This window comes from Erythrolamprus reginae, chromosome 1 (assembly GCF_031021105.1).
Source record: "Erythrolamprus reginae isolate rEryReg1 chromosome 1, rEryReg1.hap1, whole genome shotgun sequence".
Classification (NCBI taxonomy): Eukaryota; Metazoa; Chordata; class Lepidosauria; order Squamata; family Dipsadidae; genus Erythrolamprus; species Erythrolamprus reginae.
The window spans coordinates 91448076-91468481 of record NC_091950.1 but is presented as its reverse complement, the minus strand read 5'-3'; the positions used below and the strand labels follow the sequence as shown (position 1 = coordinate 91468481).

Below are 20406 nucleotides of genomic sequence, written 5' to 3'. Positions count from 1 at the left end.
TACCTGCGCCTTTTGCGATCTTCAATTAGTTTAATTCTGCGTCCATTCAATTCACTGCCATCCAATTTATCCATTGCACTCTTCATGTCACTGGATGATGCAAACTCTACCACTCTGTTGATTCATTAGCAAAATTACAATAAAAATTATTAGCGGTGATAAAAGTATATTACATTTTTTCTTTCAGAGAATTATAATTTTTTTTCTTTCACATAATTATAAATACATTACCGATTATCTTAGTTTCTCCCAAACCTTATAACCAAATGTCAATATTACAGTAACTCCAATACCTAAACCTAAAGTTATTACAGTTCCAGAACATAACAGACATATAAAATATTTTCTCTGCATGTTCTTTAAAATTTCTCCATGGAAATGTTTCAGTTTTTAGCAAATTATTGTTTAGGAAACAATTTTTAAACAGAGATTAAAAGGAGTTGTTTCTCTCAGTTGTTTTCTACTGATCCTATATATAATAAAAATGGTTAACAGATTTAACCAGTTAATAACATTCAGAAAAATTCCATGATCCCAATAGATAGATTGCAGATCTGATCTGAATAAGTCTATGCTGATTCTGGAATTTTATTATAATAACAGAATTTCACTCATGTTCTGGAACAAAGTTGTCTGTTAAATAGTATGGTGGAAGGTCTGGCGTTTAAAGCCCACCCAGCCTCTGGTGTTTAAAACCTGCCCAGCAAAATTTCAACTTGCCCTTCATTTGGATTGTTTCTGTGAGCATCCACAAAAGTAACTTCCCCAGCTTTCCTCATGAAGTCTTTCAAATCCTGCAGTAAGAGTGATAGTGCAGGTTAGGAAATGAGTGTAAGATTCAAGATGCATTGTTAAACAGGACTTGATAGTTAACAAACTATAGCAAAATGTCATATGCTATAACTATGAGAAAAATTAAACTAATTTGTATAGTTAAAATATACCTTCTAGAATGCTTACAGTATATATAACATGTATTTTAACTATGAACATATGCATGGTGTTATTAAATGCAAGCATTTGGTTGCCTGAAATCTCAGTTCACTTGTATATTCAAGGTTTGCCTAGAAACATTCTATGTACCAGTCTATAAAAATTAAACACAAATGTCTTTATTAAGTTAATGCTAAGATTCTGTCACAACCTGTCAAAAGAGAGTATTAAATTTTTTGTGTCTTTTGTCAGTCCGTGCCACAACCTTAGTGTTATTTTAACAGAGACTTGCATTTAATATAATTGAGACGGTGTTTATTTTGCAATGCTATGTAACTGTTAAAGACGTTTTTAAAAAGTCGTTTATGCATTATTTCTTAATTTTTACAAAATGTCCCAATAATAGCTGACATTTTATAGCCAGAGGCTACTTACCATAACATACCACAAGTGTTCAGATGATATAAGCAGGTACCCTTAAGCAAACAGTCGCTCGTCCAATAATTGCCTAGCAGTTCAAGAGGAACTCCCTTACATGGGACGGGCAGAGGAATGGCATAGCAATGTACTTCAGGGGAAGATACCAAAGACCCTGAAAGCATTGGAAAGTCTCCGGAAGTGGCTCTAGAACCTGAGGTTGACCTGTGCTAGGAAATCGAGCTGTGAGCCAACCAGTGTCTACATCGCCATGATAGCTGTGTCATGGGTACCAAAGGGAAAACTCAGAACAGGCCAAGCCCTAGAAATTCAGCCACTAGGAACCCGAACCTCTTGGGTTCTTTCTCCTCCACACAAGAGAAACGAGGGCTAACCCAAAGCAAGGCTGTTAAAAGAGGTTCAAAATGAACTTGGTTAGAGTATATTTGTGAAAAAAAATATACAAACAAAAAGCCTAAAGTTGAACTAGATTACAGGATACCTCAAGTTATATAGTGTTTAATAAAATGCTGCTCAGATTTTACAAACTAGCATGTGAATCTAACAGTTCAAACACCTGACCCTTCATCCTAACACAAAACAAACTTGAAGAGCAGACATTCTTTCAAAGCAGGATTCAATTACAGTATACTGAGTACTCCAGTCAAATTCTCTGTAACATTGAGGGTTTTTTTAATAATAGAAGAACTTTGAAATCAAAATAGGAATATTAGTATACATTTGAATGAATCCTCTTCAATATAAAACTTATAACACATAATGCAGAATGATGGTAACAGTAATTCAAACACTTTTATCACAATAAAAGGTGTTTTTAAGCCATCCTTGCACAATTTTTAATTCATTAACTATGAAATAAAATAGACACCCATTTATCTATAAATCTGATTATAGCATATTTCAAATTTGATTACCGGGTGTGAAATTTGATTAAGCTTAATATTAAATTAGCTCTACATATTTCAATTATTGTTCTTTATAAATTAGAAGGAAAACTGAAATAACTATATTAACACTTTTATTTAAAAAGTATTTTTATTTTTTTCAGATTAGTTGAAAAAGGGGGGGGGAAATATGTTGTATCAGAGCATACACCTCCATTTATATATTAATACATATATAATGCATATATACATATATATGTATATTTTATATTTTAGAAGTTACTAGCATTTGGATTTTAAAAGCATATAGCCGTGGGAAACTAATACCCTTAAACTTAGCATCTTAAAATTCTAACTTAAAAGTTAAATGCTACCTAAATTCAATATATTTTACTGAATTTGTGAACTTATTAAGTAAAGCCTTGCCTCAGGCATGACTGATGATTTCTGTAAGCAAGGCTTGTAGCCCTCCCACTCAAACAGGAGGGAAAGTGATTTCAAAGGACTATGAAACTTAGCTGGTGTTAAGAGTTACCCCGGGATTTTCCTTTTCCAATTATAATTCCTGAGATCTTACAAAGGGCATTTTATGACAATCTCATACTATATTGTTACATTTCAATTAAGAAAATAGAAAAATAGGTGGTAGCTATTCAGTCTCTCCTGTTTCAAAGAAAATTAAGCTAAGCAAACAAGCTAATTAAGAAACTGGGATAGATGCATTATGATAACTATGCTTTCTTTCTGCCAATAGCAGGCAGTCTAACATCAGGTTAAAATGTCCACTTTCTTTCAAGCACAATATGAATGCTGAGCACCAACTGACGTCAAGTGAATATCTGCAATATGTTAGTGTTTCTTATACAATTGATAATTTCATCTAAATCAAACTTTTAATACCTTGCTTCAAAATAATTAGCTGCTTGTATCATAGAAGCAAAATAGATTTGAACAGAAAATCACTTTATAGTTTAAAAGCAAGGACATTTTTAGAAGTTGTTTACAGGAAAGAACCACGTGGATCCCATCTATAATTAGCTATAAGGCGTGGATCACTAATAAATGGGGAGGATGGCATACTTAACCTGACAAAGTGATTGTTGTGGGTTTTGCATGCATTTCAGCAGAAGTATACAATGTTTGATGTTACCCAGTGAAAATTCACATTAACTGCTTCATATAATTTTTTTTCTCCACAGAGGACCAATAACGAATGGGATTTTAAAAGATACGAATACTGGCACATAATAAATACACACGTGTGCTCTCTCTGTTTTTTTATATACACCTACAGTGGGGGTGGGTGGGTGGGGAAGTATTTAGTCAGACACCAATTGTGCAAGTTCTCCCACTTAAGAAGATGAGAAAGGCCTGTAATTGACATCATAGGTCAGACCTGGGCAAGATGTGGCCCGAGGTCTGGATGCGGCCCGCCCGCTATCTGTGACCGGCCCACGGAGGTCTGTCCAACTTTTCTAGATAAGAACCAGGTGTTCAAGATCTAATATCATATAATTATAATTTATAATTATAATATAATTAACTCAGTTCTACCCAATAATATTCAGTATTGGGGAGAACTGAGTTAATTATATTAGTCCGGACCTCTAAAACCATCCCAATTTCTCATGCGGCCCTATGGCAAAATTAATTGCCCACCTCGTCATAGGTAGATCTCAACCATGAGAAATTATGGTGGAAAATAACTACAAACAAGCAAGATTTCTGGCTCTCACGGACCTGTAACTTCTTCATGAGGTTCCTCTGTCCTCCACTCATTACCTGTAGTAATGGCACCTGTTTGAATTTGTTTATCAGTATAAAAGACACCTGTCCAGAACCTCAAACCCTCACACTCCAAACTCCACTATGGTGAAGATCAAAGAACTGTCGAAGGACACCAGAAACAAAATTGTAGTCCTGCACCAGGCTGGGAAGACTGAATCTGCAATAGGCAAGCAGCTTGGTGTGAAGAAATCAACTCTGGGAGCAATAATTAGAAAATGGAAGACATACAAGACCACTGATAATCTCCCTTGATCTGGGACTACGCGCAAGAAGAGTATTGGGAGAATGTCATATGGTCAGATGAAACCAAAGTAGAACTTTTTGGTAGAAACAGAACTCGTCTTGTTTGGAGGAGGAAGAATGCTGAATTGCATCCAAAGAACACCATACCTACTGTGAAGCATGGGGGTGGCAACATCATGTTTTGGGGCGGTTTCTCTGCAAAGGGACCAGGACGACTGATCCGTGTATATGAAAGAATAAATGGGGCCATGTACAGTGTTCCCTCGATTTTCGCTGGGGATGCGTTCCAAGACCGCCCGCGAAAGTCGAATTTCCGCGAAATAGAGATGCGGAAGTAAATACACTATTTTTGGCTATGAACAGTGTCACAAACCTTCCCTTAACACTTTAAACCCCTAAATTACCATTTCCCATTCCCTTAGCAACCATTTAGATTATTACTCACCATGTTTATTTATTAAAGTTTATTTTAAAAAAATTATTAAAGGCGGATGAAAGTTTGGCGATGACGTGCGACATCATCGGGCGGGGAAAAACATGGTATGGGGGAAAAAACGCAAAGTATTTTTTAATTAATATTTTTTAAAAACCGTGGTATAGACGTTTCGCGAAGTTCGAACCCGCGAAAATTGAGGGAACACTATTGTGAGATTTTGAGTGCAAACCACCTTCCGTCAGCAAGGGCACTGAAGATGAAACCTGGTTGGATCTTTCAACATGACAATGATCCCAAATACACCGCCAGGGCAATGAAGGAGTGGCTTCGTAAGAAGCATTTTAAGGTCCTGGAGTGGTCTAGCCAGTCTCTAGATCTCAACCTTATAAAAAACTTTTGGAGGGAGTTGAAAGTCCGTGTTGGCCAGCGACAGCCCCAAAACATCACTGCTCTTGAGGAGATCTGCATGGAGGAATTGGCCAACATACCAGCAACACTGTGTGCCAACCTTGTGAGGACTTACAGAAAATGTTTGACCTCTGTCATTGCCAACAAAGGATATATAACAAAGTATTGAGATGAACTTTTGTCATTGAACAAATACTAATTTTCCACCATAATTTGGAAATAAATTCGTTAAAAATCAGACAATGTGATTTTCTGGATGTATTTTCTCATGTTGTCTCTCATGGTTGAGGTCTACCTATGATGTCAATTACAGGCCTATCTCATCTTTTTACATGGGGGAACTTGCACAATTGGTGTTTGATTAAATACTTCCCCCCCCCACACTGTATAAATACAAAGTCCCAGAGGAGTCATACTAGATGTGACTGAACAAAACTACCAGAATATGGTGGTTAATCATAAATAGCCTAGTGCAGGGGTCCCCAAACTTGGCAACTTGAAGACTTGTGGACTTCAACTCCCAGAATTCTCCAGTCAGCTAAGTTGCTAAGTTTGAAGACATCTGACCTGTTTTCTCGCTTTCATTATGAATATACAGAAAGGCATTTAGAAACCATCATGCCAGGGATAGCAAACAAAACATGCATACATTTCAGAAAATGAATTGTGAAACAATTTTTCTCTGGCTAAAACATCAAAAAGACAACATGCTAAGTAGTAAAGGTAAATATTTCCCCTCTTCAGTTGTGTCTGACTTGAGGGGGTGGAATGTGGTCCCCTTTTTTAAGCTGAGTGGGCTTGTGCTCAAAGACATTTCTGGTCTTGTGGCCAGTATGACTATATACTGAAGCAATGGAACGCTGTTACCTTTTCACCAAAGTGATACCTATTTATCTGCTCCCATTTGCATGGTTTCAAACTGCAAGGTGGGCAGGAGCTGTGGCAGGCATGGGAGTTCACCCTATTATACAGTACCTGAGTCTTGAACTGCCAACCTTCGGTTAGACAAGCCCAGCATCTTACCCTAGGCCACTGTGCCCCCTATGCTAAGTAGTATGAACAGGTAATTGAATTTGGTAGTTGGCAGGTGACTAAACAGGAGAAATAAAGAGGCTTTCTTCAGGACTAAAATAATGGTAGGACACTTCTTGAAGTTAAATGTTACAAATCATAGAATGCTGAATCTCAAGATGATGTGATAACGTAAGCTGAAGAGGCTTGCATCAGATGTGAGGTTCACCCGGTCCGTTTCCAAGAAAACGCTTCCCTTGGTGATGGTTAGAGAGATCCAGCAGTGGAGCGACCTCCTGATTTCCAGAGGAACCCTGACCTGGGAGTGGAAATTAACTGTCCTACTGCTGATACAGCAGCAAGAACCACTGGAGGCTTCTCGTGTAGAAACAAGCCCAGGGCGCTATGCAAGATACCATTTTCCCCCCAACAGCTGGGAGAGGGTGGCTAAGGGAACCCTTGAGTGCTGCAGAATACGACCCACTAGGTCCCTAATGTTGTCTCATCTGTCCTGAGACAGGAATATATGACCCAAGGTGGTATCTATGATGGCCCCTAAATGGGTCACTCTGGTGGATGGAGACAGGTGGCTCTTTTGAAAATTTACAAGGAACCCATTTTCGGATGGGTTCGGATTGTCAGTTTGAGATCCCCTTGTGCCCTGATGAGGGAGGGTGTCTGGACCAAAATGTCATCCAGGTAGCGTTGTAATCTCACTGGGACGCGTCTCAGGTGAAACACCTTGGGGCCAAGGTGAACCCGAAGGGAAGAGCTCAATACTGCAGGTGTCTGCCTGCATAGCTGAAGCTCAGAAATTTGCAATGTTCCAGCAGGATTGGGATGTGGAGGTTTGCCTCTGAGGACTATGGTTGCCAGGAACTCCCTGGAGGATGGACTCTATGGAACCCATCTTGAACCTCTTGTAGACCAGATGCATGTTGAGAATCTTTAGATCCAGGATCTCTCCCATCCCCTCAAAGACTTCAATAGTGGACAGGATGGCATACAATCCCTGCCTCCACTGCTCCTCTGGAACGACCTCTTTGGCTTGAATGTCCAAGTGTTTTATGGCTTGTTCCATGAGACCTCTTTAGGTGCTGTTGCTGAAGATAGGGCACCATATGAAGAGTTTCAGGGGGAGGGAGAGTAACTCCAAGGATAGGCCAAATTGGACAGTGTTCAACACCCAAATGTCGGCAGTCGTTAACAGCCACTGGTCTACAAAGAGGTGCAGCTTGCCTCTTATGGGTAATCATTTCTGCTTGCAGCCTGGGGGAAGCCGGTGTCACAAAACAACTGTTTGTGGAATGGACTGGACCTGTCCATTCGAAAGGAGGCCCTATCCTGCTGTCGTCACTTCGAATATGGTCTTCGCTGGGAAGGGTCCTCCGGAGAGTAGCGAAAGGACTGCTTCCTGAAGTAGGGACCAGACCTCCTGTCTGCCCTCTTGGTGGAAGATGGAAGGATTCTATGCATGGTATGTATGTATGTATGTTTGGTTTTTATATTAATTGATTTTTAATCATCAATACCAAATTACTATTGTACACTGTTTTATTGTCGCTGTTAGCCGCCCCGAGTCTCTGGAAAGGGGCGGCATACAAATCCAATAAATAAATAAATAAATAAATAAATGTTATGCTTCTCACTGTTTTCAATGAAGAGTGGGTTAAGGGGCTCCCCAAAAAGCATCTCCCCGGTATAGGGGGAGGCAGCCAAAGCCCACTTTGTTCTCAGGTCAATTACGTAGCAAATGTCTGGAGGTGACCATTGAAACCAAGGCCCGGGATGCATACTTGGCAACATTAAGTGCTGCATCAGCCGAAAACTAGGTGGCAGCAATGATTTTAAGGTCTTGGTTCAAATGGGAATCCTGAGGAGACAGCCTGTCCCACATTTCCTGGAGCCACAGGAGAGTTGACCGATTAAAAAAGAACGCTGCCAAAGCGGCCTGAATGGCCCAGATTTTCTGTAAGCGGATTCAAATTTCTTTCAATACCTCCGATGTCACCTGCCACGTAGAGGGAGGAGGAAGGCAAGACTGCCATCTGGCTGTCTATTGATGAGAGTTGTAGCATTTGAGCAAATTTTGGAGCCATGGAATAGAATCTTTTATCATTGCCACTGGGGGCGGGGCTAGAGTTGGGTTGACTATCGTTTTTGTACAACATCCCCAAATAGCTTAAGAGCCGGAATGTACAACGTACAACTACAGGTTCAGAAAATAGCGCCTGACCATGACGCTGAGTGGGGGGCTCAGGGTCAGGAGGTGATTCATTCTCCAGTAGGCAGGTGATAGCTTTTGCCTTATGAAGAAAGGACTTGAACAGTCCAGAGGGAATAAACCAGCAACCAACTGAGAAAAGGCGTTCAGGTAAGACCAACACCCCTTCTGCATCAGGTCTGTTAAGCTGTAAATCATTTTGGCAGGGGTTACAGATTATGTGGTTGCTGTAACACTCATAAAAGATACAAGATAATTTTTTCAAACTACTTTACTCCCTTTTCCCTAAATTATAAGAGGGCTATATTGTTGAATGTAATTTCTATAACACAAGTTTCATATTCATGTCATAAGATTTGACATGTCATAAGAGAGTGACATCAGAGTGACATCAATTAAACAAAATAGTGCCAATCTTCTTGGTTCCTCCCATTTAAATTTCTTATATTAAAGCAAGTGTAGCATGTTATGCTATTCAATCAATACGTCAGTTCCCCTCCAGATGCTATGATCCTATCTCTACCTTGACCTAAAATTATTATGCAATATATTAAACTGTTAAAATCAGTCTCTTGACAGCTCTCCAGTTCATAGTTGTGCAATTATAATAAATCTTGATGTAACTTGTTGGCTTAGTAAATTTCAGATGAATCAGAAAACTCTGTTGATGTATATTCCATGTACAAAATCTTTTATGTATTAAATCCTATCTGCCACTTTATATATGTATCAAATCCCAATGGATTAATTTTTTTAAATTTTAATAGATACCTCTTTTTCCCCATTAGCCTGTTAAACTAAAGGTTTAGTTTACTTCCAACCAATTATTTGTTCTTCCTTGAGATGGAGGAAAACCCTATTTAAAGAACAGATATTGAAATTTGTAGAATGAAAAAAATAATAGCACTCAAATTTTTCAGGGCAGAATTGTTTTTGTAAACCCTAAATGAGACTGGCAATGTTGAAATTTGATTGCTGTCTCAATCATTTTTATACACTTACGCAAAAAGGACATAAAATGAAGTTCAATATAAATGATGGTCATAAAATGATATCATGTCAAAAATGTATTAGCATTATATTAGTTTATAAATAATATAGTTCTTTATACTGACTAAAATTATAAAAATTCTGGATAAAATCCAAACAGAATTGGTTGAAGAGGTGCAATGGTGTGGTTTGAACGCAGTATTATAGGTTAACTGCCCAAGGCCAGGAATTCAATCCTTACCAACTCAAGGTTGACTCATCCTTCCATCCTTCCAATGGGCAGTAAAATGAGGACCCAGATGGTTTGGAGGCAATATGCTGACCCTGTAAACCACTTAGAGGGGGCGGTAAAGCTAAGAAGTGGTATATACGTCTAAGCACTATTGCTATTAAAATGTAATAGAGATTTAGAATTTATTGAGTTTTCTTACTTCTATCCTATTAACATGTATTATTTCAATCTAACATAATGCAGAGTTCTTTTTAAAAGAAATAATTTGGAAATGTATACTTTTTTATACACTGACAACAGAATTTATGCTGTAAGAAATACATACAGAAATAGGGTGGAGAGGAATGGCTTAGTAACCTGAATACTATTTTTAAAAAACTGAATGGGAGAATGAAATGTAACATCATATAATTGTTTCCAAACTTGTTGAGGAGGGAATAAGTTTGCTAAAAAAAAGGTTAAAGTAATTCCAAACAGTTGCTAAGGCAATCACATTAATAATACACCAACTCAAGGACACATTAGAGAAAAACAAACTAGTGGTCTAAACTTTCACTCCGAACTGAATATCCAAAAACAACCCCAATTTGTTTGACTGACAATACTTATGCCCAAATACATGCACAAATTGGATATTTAAAATCATGTTAGCTACTCACTGTAAGCCACAAGTCCCTTTCAGAATACAGATAACATAATGCACGAAACATCCTGCATTAGAACATAACACAATACTTTTAAACAGGTGAATAATTCTGTTCATTCTATTGAAGCCAGATATAAAACTGGAAGCAATCTGCAGCTTTATTACTCAAGGAGACCAGCCTTTTATTTATTATATTGGATGTTTAAGCATTGAGAGCTTTTTTTCCCTGACAATGTGAAGATTTCATTTGTCCAAGAAACACTAATTAGCAGTTTTAAAAATATAAGTATTTTTTGCTTGTTGGTAATGCAAATGAAATAAATTTAAGCCTCTTACTTAACAAAAAATGTGCTAATGCTTTATGTTACCTCTTTTAGGAAACCAAAACCCATCTTTTAAAAAAAACGTTATTTAAAGTAAGCACCAACTCACCTGCCAGCTGACACGTGAAGAAAGATTCTCAACTATAAGTCTGTGTTCAGTACGAAGAGGTGGACCATACTGACTACAAATGGAAAACATTTCCCGTTATTCTTTAACTAAATTTCCAGCTGAAAATTTAAACACTTTCTACTTTTGTCAGATTTTATCTCTTCAAAACTTTTCTAAGAAATATGGCTGCTCTGTATTGAAATAATGTTTTTAAAGAACAGCAGAGAGTTGTTACTAATCTACATTATGAAAACAAGCAGAACTACTTATGACTGCCAACCTCCCACTTATATGATTGCATTTTGGATAATTGGCAACTGGCTCGGATTTATGACAGGTTGCAGTATCATATGACTCTGGTTAGCAACAGTTTTGGCTGGTTTCCAGCAAAAAACAAACAAAGAAAACCAACCATATTCAGAAAACTTGATGTACTTAATGATCACATGATTTACTTACAACCACATGATTCAATTTGCAATCATTACAACCATCATAAAATCAAGCCGGGTCACATGGTGCCTCAACTTATGACTGGAAAAACTTGCAACCAAAATTCTGGGCTCCATTGTAAGCAAGGACTACCTGTACATTTCAGTATAGGTTGTCCAAGTTATAACCATAATTGAGGCCAAAAATTTATGTTGCTAAGTGAAACATTTGTTAAGAGAGTCTGCTCCATTTTACGTCTTTTCTTGCCACAGCTGTTAAGTGAATCATTACATTTGTTAAGTTAGTAACATGGTTGTTAGGTGAATCAGGCTTCCCCACTGCTTGTCAGAAGTTTACAAAAGCTGATCACATGATGTCAAGACACTGCAACCGTCATAAGTATGAGCTGCTTGCCATGCATCTGAATTTTGATTATGTGACCATGGGGATTCTGTAAAGATAAATGTGAAAAACTGTCATATCACTTTTTTTTAGTGCCGTTCTAAGTTTGAACGGTCACTAAATGAATTGTCGTAAGATGAGGATTACCTGTACTGAAAGCTTTCATATTGAAAGGTATCACCTAATGGAACAATTTTCAAGGAATTTATACCTTTGGCACAAATAATGAATATATATGAAAAATCAGCCCCGAGAGGATAAGGTTGTGGGTTATATGTGCTTTTCAATAATTTGCAGTAAGCTCAGGTACTACTGAGTTCATTGACATTACAATAGCTCTGCTACTACAAGAGCTGGCTTGTTGCCATCAAACCCCAAGGTGTTATAAGAGAAGGGTATGAATAATTGAAGCCTCCACATGTGTTTAGTCAGTCTATCTTAAAAGTGATCGCTTTGTCATATCACAACAAATGCAACAATCAACATATTTTGGGGAGAATTAAAGAAGAGGCAATTTAGTTGCACACAATTTAATTTGCATACCTCTAAATGCCCCCTGTTTCAGAATATCCAGATCTTCAGAGCATTTAAACAGAAGTTTCAGAATCCCCCAACTGGCAGGCTGAGGCATTGGAAATAGTAGTCTCTTCTTGTCTGGCACTATCTGTCATGAACGTTACTATCATGCCAGAAACCCATGAAAATCAGTCACATATCCTACTTTAAAAGTTCATTTTTAGCCTGGACCTTGGATCATTCCTACTGCAGCAATAGCACTGCATTAAAAAAAAGAGAAGCTGAACAGGACATTTCAATATGCAAAAGTACAAATTCTCAATGTTTTGTACTTGTGAATGGCAAGAAATTTGCCTCAGAATGTAATGTAAAAATACAAATGTAATATGACTTAGAATATTGTCACTTTGAATGTACACTACTAGGCATACATTAAAATGAAATCTTGTTATATTTTATATAACCCTCGATAGAAGGGTCTGAATATGTACTAGCTACTTCCAGTAATAATTTACACCAGAGAATCTGAGAAACATGAGTGTTATTTTTTAAAATACTATCAAATATGTGTCATAAATATAATTCTTCAATAACTCTTATACATTTCAAAAGAAGCATTACTTAAGATCTCAAATTTCAATTTCACTATAAGGTGTGATAGCCCTAGGATACTGCTAGCTTTTACATCTATATTTTAATGATAGTCCAGCTGCCCCGCCCCGCAACTTAAAATTATAGACAACCAGGGCACAATACAGCATACAATAGCCATTCTATTCAATGATGCTCATACAAGAACAAGCTTTACAGATTGAAATTTAAACTTTGTGAAAACCCAAATTATAAACCTTTCCTTTCGAGACTGAGTAGAAGCTGAGGATAATTTGTAGGAGCAATTATGTACAATCTGTAAACACTTCAGACAGTTACAAGCAGTAGCAGTAACCTCTCTTCTCAGTGTTTAAATTATTTGAACCTAGCATCTTCAACCAATAAAATGCATATACCAAAATTGTTTGAAATTACATTAGCACAGAGTTACAAAAATAAAAAAATTATGTTATTGCCTTATTGAAGAAGTATCTTAAAATGTATCGAGAAATATCAACTATATTACAATTCTGACTCTAAGGACTGAGATATTTTAAAACCACATGTAACAGTGCAGTAAACAAAATTTCCTTTTTACCTAGATCCAGCCCCATAAGACTGGTAATAATTGAATCGTTGTGGGTATCTGCCCCTACCACCTCTTCGGGCTCTGGCATGTTCAATTGTAACCCTATTAAAAATAAGTTTAGTTTAGTATTTCAGTCTTTTTCAAGTGGAAAGGAATGTATTAAACAGTCAAATATGATGGTGATAATTTTGAACAAACTTAAGAACAAAAGCAAATTCTTGTTAAATCAGATCATTACAATCACAAAAATCTCTCACTGCCTAAATTAAAGTCTTCAGACATTTATAACTGAGAAGTAAAAAGATATGTAAGATGACTGAACAATGTGCATTCATTTCTACAGCAGTTATATATTTAGGAATTGGCCAAGAAATTAGTTGAAAAACCCATTTTGTAAACAGCATATTATTCCCCACCAACGTTTCCATCAAAGTATACACAGAGGACTGGGACGCAGGAAAGATTCTCTATTGTCTATGTTCAAGAATAAAGATGATTTAGTAGGAAGACATTCCTGATGTTTCTTAATTTACCAAACTTCTGCACAGGTCAATCCCATTTGTGTGTATGGAGTTCTAGGGGTACCTCTAAGACCTGAAGTTCTCTGTATCAGAGAAGTTACACATCTCTGATATAAGCCAATAATGCTTTTGGGCTGTTTCAGAAAACTGAATATTTATTTTATTACAAATACATTATGTGTTTGCCTCAAATAAAATCTGAAATCCTATCAAATTTCATTCATTCTCTTTCATTAATCCTGATTTAAGACCTTGTGTTTTAAAATTACTTCAGATTGCTTTTACCCATTCCAAAACAAGTTTTTAAAAGTATCATTTAATTCTCAAATATTACTCCATAATTTCTGTGCAAATTTAATTGGTCCCAGTAAACATGCTGCCTGCTTGTGCATTTGGGATTTTTTTCTGTATGAATTGGCATACATGATGTTGTCCCTTTTTATTCTATCCTCACAACGCCACAAAGTACATTAGAATGAAACAGAAAAGTCAGGCTTGCAATTGTACTGTCATATGACTTGAGATTAAACAGCACCTTTCATTACACAGCTCTTTGCCATTCAATTCATAAACTGCATCATCTGCATCTCTGTGATCCTCAAATTCCTAGGGAAGCAAAAGAATGAAACAGGTCAAATATTTTTGCTATAAAAATTATATCAGGTATTGTTGGGGTTATTGTTGGAGCTATAATTTAAAATTGCCTAATCGCTATTTTAATTCCTGGGATAATTTTTATCCATTGCATAATATCAGATGTGGAAAACTCAGATGTCTCCACATTACCTCCACAATTTTCAGCATTTCTCCCTATTGGTGTAAATGTACGAGCCTGTTACAGGTAGTCCTTGCTTATTGACTACTTCATTTAATGAAATAAATATTTTTTTTAAAAAACCTTTGCAACCAATCTTAACATTTACAACTGTTACTGTGTCTAATACACGTGTGCATTGCTATTAGCTTGTGACAAGCAAAGTTAATAGAGAAGGCAGAAGTAAAATCTTAAAGTCATGGTCATGTGATTTTTCATTTAGCAACCAAGGGAGACTGAAGAACTGCCATGGTTACGTGATTTTCTGCTTAGTAATCAAACTGACCCAATTGGGGGTCACTAAATATGTGGTCACTAATCAAGGACTACTTGCATAAGATGTATTTCAGAAAAACATAAATATACAGGGTCCTCATGCTTGATGCAGACTGGGCTCTCCTCTTATATGACTGTATCTTCAGGAGTGAGAGGTGATGGAATGTGCAGTTCCACAAATCTGGTGTTCCATCAGGACTATGAAAGCTGCTAGTTTTTTAAAAATCTACTCATTATAAGTAAATAAAACAAAATATACCTTATTTATAGGTATATCTAGAATATACAAGGATTTCACACCAAAAGATTGGAAATTAAATTATAAGGGTCTACTAAATTCTGTAATTTTTCTTACTAAAATGTTTGAAAATCTGTAAAAATATTGGCATTGCTCTCAACATTTCACCAGTCCTCTTCATAATATTGACATAAATGTTTAAATACTCAAATAAAAGTCATTAATAGAATTTCATAATTTTAACCAACTTTTCAGGTTACGTTTTTAAATGGTGACTAAAAGCAAGAAGTTATTCAAAGATACCACTACTTGCAGCCTCCATAAACATGGGAGACTAAATGTAAGGAGATTGTCCCTGTTGCTTGGAAGAAAGATAAACAACGGCTCAATTTGCCCATTTTTTCCTCCTTTCAGGGATGAGAGAAATTATGACATTCCCAACATTAATCATTTACTTTTGGTTTTCTAATGAGCTGCAATAATATACAAGACAGAAGGTGTCAAATTTATTGTTGCCTACACTCACGCAGGCTATTTAGCAGTTTCTGTCTCTAGCAGCAAGAGATAAGTCCATATAATTAAAGAGTTTGCTTGTTAAAAACATTGCTAATAATGTCCACATTGCACTAATGTCCACCCTTTCTCATTTCGTAAAAAAGGTTTACTGGAATGAAAAAAATAGTTACAAGAGAAAAAAGGAATATCTGTAGCTCAGGATTGAACTATGGAGTCCTTGGTGCTCTCAGTTTAATTATTTGCCTGAAGACATTAAATTATCCATTAGCAACATCTAGTGATGTCAGGTTGCTCATTACTTTTCTCTGCCAGTGTTGTTGGGGGTGGTTTTTTTTACTTGGTTAGTAAAAAATGATTAGGGTATTGTTTCCACCCTGATGGTTCCTATATTCTTGAATTAAAAAGCTGACGCTGCAATGAGAGACTTATATGAGCAGGTTACAGCACAGACTACACTTTAAGGGGATGTTGCAGATACCAACTCTAAATAAAAGCAGGTACCAAAGCAAATGAAAACATATATAGTACATCACCACGTGTATTATATGTGCATTACTACATGATAGTGCTGCAGTAGCTGTCTAAAACAGAAAATATATCTGAATATACTTACCACAAAACCAAAGCCATTTTTGAGATTAATCTCACGTATACGGCCATATCCTTTGAAAAATTTCTCTACGTCTCGTTCCCGAGCATGGGGGCTTAAACGCCCAACAAAGACACGACAGCCACTCATTCTATTCCAAGCTGCCAAAAAGAAATGTTCAGGAATTCTTGTTAAAACCACTGCTTAAATAAATCCAAGCTCAGAGGTCTTTAAAACAAGGGGCTATATTTTGAACCATGTTTTATTTATTTGGAATTTTCTTTCTTTTACCCATTTTGGTAAGAATTCATCTAAGAATAACAGAGTTGGAAGGGATCTTCTTAGAGATCTTCTAGTCCTCAGGCAGGAAGCCCTATCCCATTTTCAGACAAAATGGTTGTCCAATCTCTTCTTTAAAACTTCTGATGTTGGAGCATCTACAACTTTTCTGGAGGCCCACTGATTGTCCCACTGATTAATTATCAGGAAATCCCCTGGATGCAATGTTGTCAAAAACACCTCTCATGAACAAGCCAAACGACTAACTCTAAGAGAAAATAGATGATTCTGGTTTTCTATTCTTACCCCAATTGCTACTAGCATGGAACACATATACAGTGATCCCTCGATTTTCGCGATCTCGTTCTTCGCGAAAAGCTATATCACGATTTTTCCCACCCGATGACGTCACTCTCTTCCTTCCTTTCTCATCTTTCTTTCTCTCTCTCTTTCTCTCTATTGCTTCTTCCTCTCTCACTCTCTCTTCCTCCCTCTCTCATCTCTTTCTTTCCTTCTCTCTCTTTCTCTATCTCTCCCCCTCTTGCTGGCGGGCGGCAGGCGGCGGGCGGGCGAGCGGGGGCATCAGCGAGGAAGACCCAGGGAAGGTTCCTTCGGCCGCCCAGCAGCTGATCTGCTCGGCAGCGCAGCGAGGAACCGAATCGGGGTTTCCCCTTTGCGTGGGCGGCGGGGAAACCCCGATCTTCATCTGCTCGCTGCTGCTGCGCTGCCGAGCAGATCAGCTGCTGGGCGGCCGCAGCAGCAGCGAGCAGACGAAGATCGGGGTTTCCCTGCCGCCCACGCAAAGGGGAAACCCCGATTCGGCTCCTCGCTGCGCTGCCGAGCAGATCAGCTGCTGGGCGGCCGAAGGAACCTTCCCTGGGTCTTCCCCGCCGCCCACGCAAACTCCACCATCTGCGCATGCGCGGCCATGAAAAAAAGGGCGCGCATGCGCAGATGGTGTTTTTACTTCCGCAACCCTACATCGCGAAAAATTGATTATCGCGAGGGGTCTTGGAACGGAACCCTCGCGATAATCGAGGGATCACTGTATCTCCCCAGGTTCACCCCAGGAGCTGGGGTGGTGCAGTGGTTAAAACGCAGCACTGCAGGCTACTTCAGCTAACTGCTAGCTGTAGTTCAGCAGTTCAAATCTCACTGGCTCAAGGTTGACTCAGCCTTCCATCTTTCCGAGGTGTGTAAAATGAGGACCCAGATTGTTGGGGGGCTACACGCTGATTCTGTAAACTGCTTAGAGAGGGCTGTAAAAGCACTATGAAGCGGTATATAAGTCTAAGTGCTATTGCTATAATAACCCTTGGATCAAGTCAGTTAAATGCCTCCAAAATAAACTGGGACATTCCAAAACCATCCTAACCCCATTTTTAAATAAACACACTCCAATGGCTGAGGTAGTCCCTAAGAAAAAAAAATCATCCTCTCTTCAGAGATGGTTCTCAAGACTGTCAAGTGATAAGCGAGGTTTTGTTTTATTATTTAATTTATAAATAATAATTAATTAGATATGTATGCCGCCCCTCTCCGTAGACTCGGGGCGGCATACAAATTTATTTATTAAACATGTATAAAATAATAGTTTGTATAAACATAAGTAAAAAGTAACAATAAAAGAAGAGAAGAGAAGCGGACAGTAGGACACGGACAGTGGGCACAGTGGTGCACTTATGCACGTCCCTTACAGACCTCTTAGAAACGGGGAGAGGTCGACCGTAGACAATCTAAGGCAGTGGTTCCTCTTCAGTCCACATCCCACAGGGGGCAATTTGATTTTTAATGGGGGCAATTGGAGCCTTGTTTAAACCAAGTTAATGGCCTTTTAGGCTTCCTTTGCATGTGGAAGTTCTTCCTTATTTCCAGGTTGAATTTCTCCTTGGTCAGCTTCCATCTGTTGTTCCTTGTCTGGCCCTCTGGTGCCCTGGAGAAAAGAATGACCCCCCCCTCCTCTCTGTGGCAACCCCCACAGTACCTGTATACTGCTATCATGTCCCCCCTGGCCCTTCTTTTCACTTTTCACTGATGATGAACCTATGGCATGGGTGCCACAGATTGCACGTGGAGCCATATTGTCTGGCACGTGAGCCATTACCCTAGCTCAGCTCCAATATGCATGTGCATGCCAGCCAGCTGATTTTTGTCTTGCCCGGAGGCTTTGGGAGGGCATTTTCAGCTTCTGTAGAGTCTCTGGGGGAATGAGGGAGGGCATTTTTGTTTCTGGAGCCTGAGGAGGGCGAAAAATGGATCAACTGGGCCCACCAGAGTTTGTGAAATGGGCTGTTTCAGGCCTCCAGAGCAGTGTTTCCCAATCTTGGCAACTTGGAGATATCTGGACTTCAACTCCCAGGGAATTCTGGGAGTTGAAGTCCAAATATCTTCAAGTTGCCAAGGTTGGGAAACACTGCTCCGCGGGAGGGGGGAGGATGACGACAGGGGAGGCCATTTTCGCCATCCCCAGGCATTGAATTATGGGTGTGGGCACTAGCGCATGTACAATAGCACACGCACTTTCAGCACCCAAGAAAAAAAAGGTTCACCATCACTGCAGTAGACTATCCATGCCCGGTTTCTAGTCCCCTTATCCAGTGGTGGGCTACAAGCCGGAATGCTAAATTGCACTCGCCACAGCGGCTCATAAGTGCTTACGGGGGGCCAGGGCAATTTTGTTTCTGCACCTGTGGAGATAGCAAAATCGGCCATGGAGCTGCAAGCGTGCACGTCTTTCAGCATGTGCGGAAGCAAAAAAACCCAAAACCTTGCAGAAACATGGGTGCACCTGCAGCTCCATGCGCGGCAATTTTGCTACCTCCACAGGTTTAGAAGCAAAATCGCGCTGGCTTCCAAAAACACTTATGAGCCGCCACGGTGAGCCTTATTTATTTGATTGATTGATTTCTATGCCGCCCTTCTCGAAGCGACTCATTTATCGTTCCAGCTCATAGCCCACCACTGCCCTTATCATTTTGGTTGCTCTTTTGTTTTTTTTGCACCCTTTTCCAGAGTCTCTATGTCTCTTTTGAAGTGGGGATGACCAGAACTGGATGCAATACTCCAGGTGCGGTCTGACCAGGGCATTATAGAGTGGTATTAATACCTCTATATAGCACGTTCCCTGGGTCACACACATCCCTGGACATCGCTCTCCCCTCCCCCCAGGGCCCCCCGCTCCATTATCTGAGAAACACTGGCTTACACGGAGAAGACACAAGCGGTTCCAAAGAGGAGAATTAAATAGAGGTCATTAGAAAACCGCCTCTGCTTTCGCTCCCCTTCTCACAGAGTTCCCCTTCGGCGGAACTGGATGTTAATCTATTGAGTTTAGAGAGGCGGGAAATGCCTGGGGGGGGGCAAGACTTTGGAGGAAAGCAACGCCGGCCGCAGGAGGAAAACGAGGGAGCTTAAGAAAGGAAAGCGGGGGGGAGGGGGGGCGCAGGTGGAGGAAAAGAGAAACTTAACGGCAACCCCATGACGGAGGCGGAGAGGCTGCTGCGAGGGGGGGGGGGGGAGAGCCAAGACTGAGGCTGAGCAACCGACAAGAGGAAACGGCCCCTGGCGAGGCTGAACCGGATCCTCCAAAAAGCCTACCTGCCGTTTGACGGAGCCCATTTAAAATCGTTACCCCATAAGTTTTTGTGGGCTTTTTTGCGGCCGAGACTCACCTTCGCTTCCGCCTCCGTATCCGCTCTGCACAGCCTGAGGGGGGAGGCCGACGACGCTCACGGGCAAAAGGGCAAGAGCGGGTTTTTAAAAGGAAACAACTCGGGGTGGGTTTTTTTTGCCGCCCGTGCGGGACCACAACGTTCACTTTCAGTCCGCCAGAGAAAATGGCGGCGCTACTTCCCTTAAGAGGAGCGGCAAACGAGGCGAGGGCGCCTGCGCAGATTCTTTAAAGCGCCAACCCGCTCGCCGGACTGCGATACCCAGGCTTCAGAGCGCGTGTATAATTCTGAAGCGCGGTGTAAACCC

The 20406-nt window shown here is 39.5% G+C and overlaps 1 protein-coding gene across 1 annotated transcript in view; it reads right to left on the bottom strand.

The window, feature by feature from the left end:
• Window positions 1-20406, bottom strand: part of LOC139171037 (serine/arginine-rich splicing factor 5-like) — a 23227-nt gene extending 2821 nt beyond the window's left edge. Inside the window, exons 1-7 of the mRNA XM_070758812.1 lie at window positions 20100-20406; window positions 16174-16310; window positions 14252-14322; window positions 13205-13297; window positions 10666-10738; window positions 721-794; window positions 4-114 (exon numbers count right to left, since the gene is read on the bottom strand). Coding sequence (XP_070614913.1) covers window positions 4-114; window positions 721-794; window positions 10666-10738; window positions 13205-13297; window positions 14252-14322; window positions 16174-16299 — 548 coding nt within the window. The 5' untranslated portion in view covers window positions 16300-16310; window positions 20100-20406. The remainder of the gene's footprint in view (window positions 1-3; window positions 115-720; window positions 795-10665; window positions 10739-13204; window positions 13298-14251; window positions 14323-16173; window positions 16311-20099) is intronic.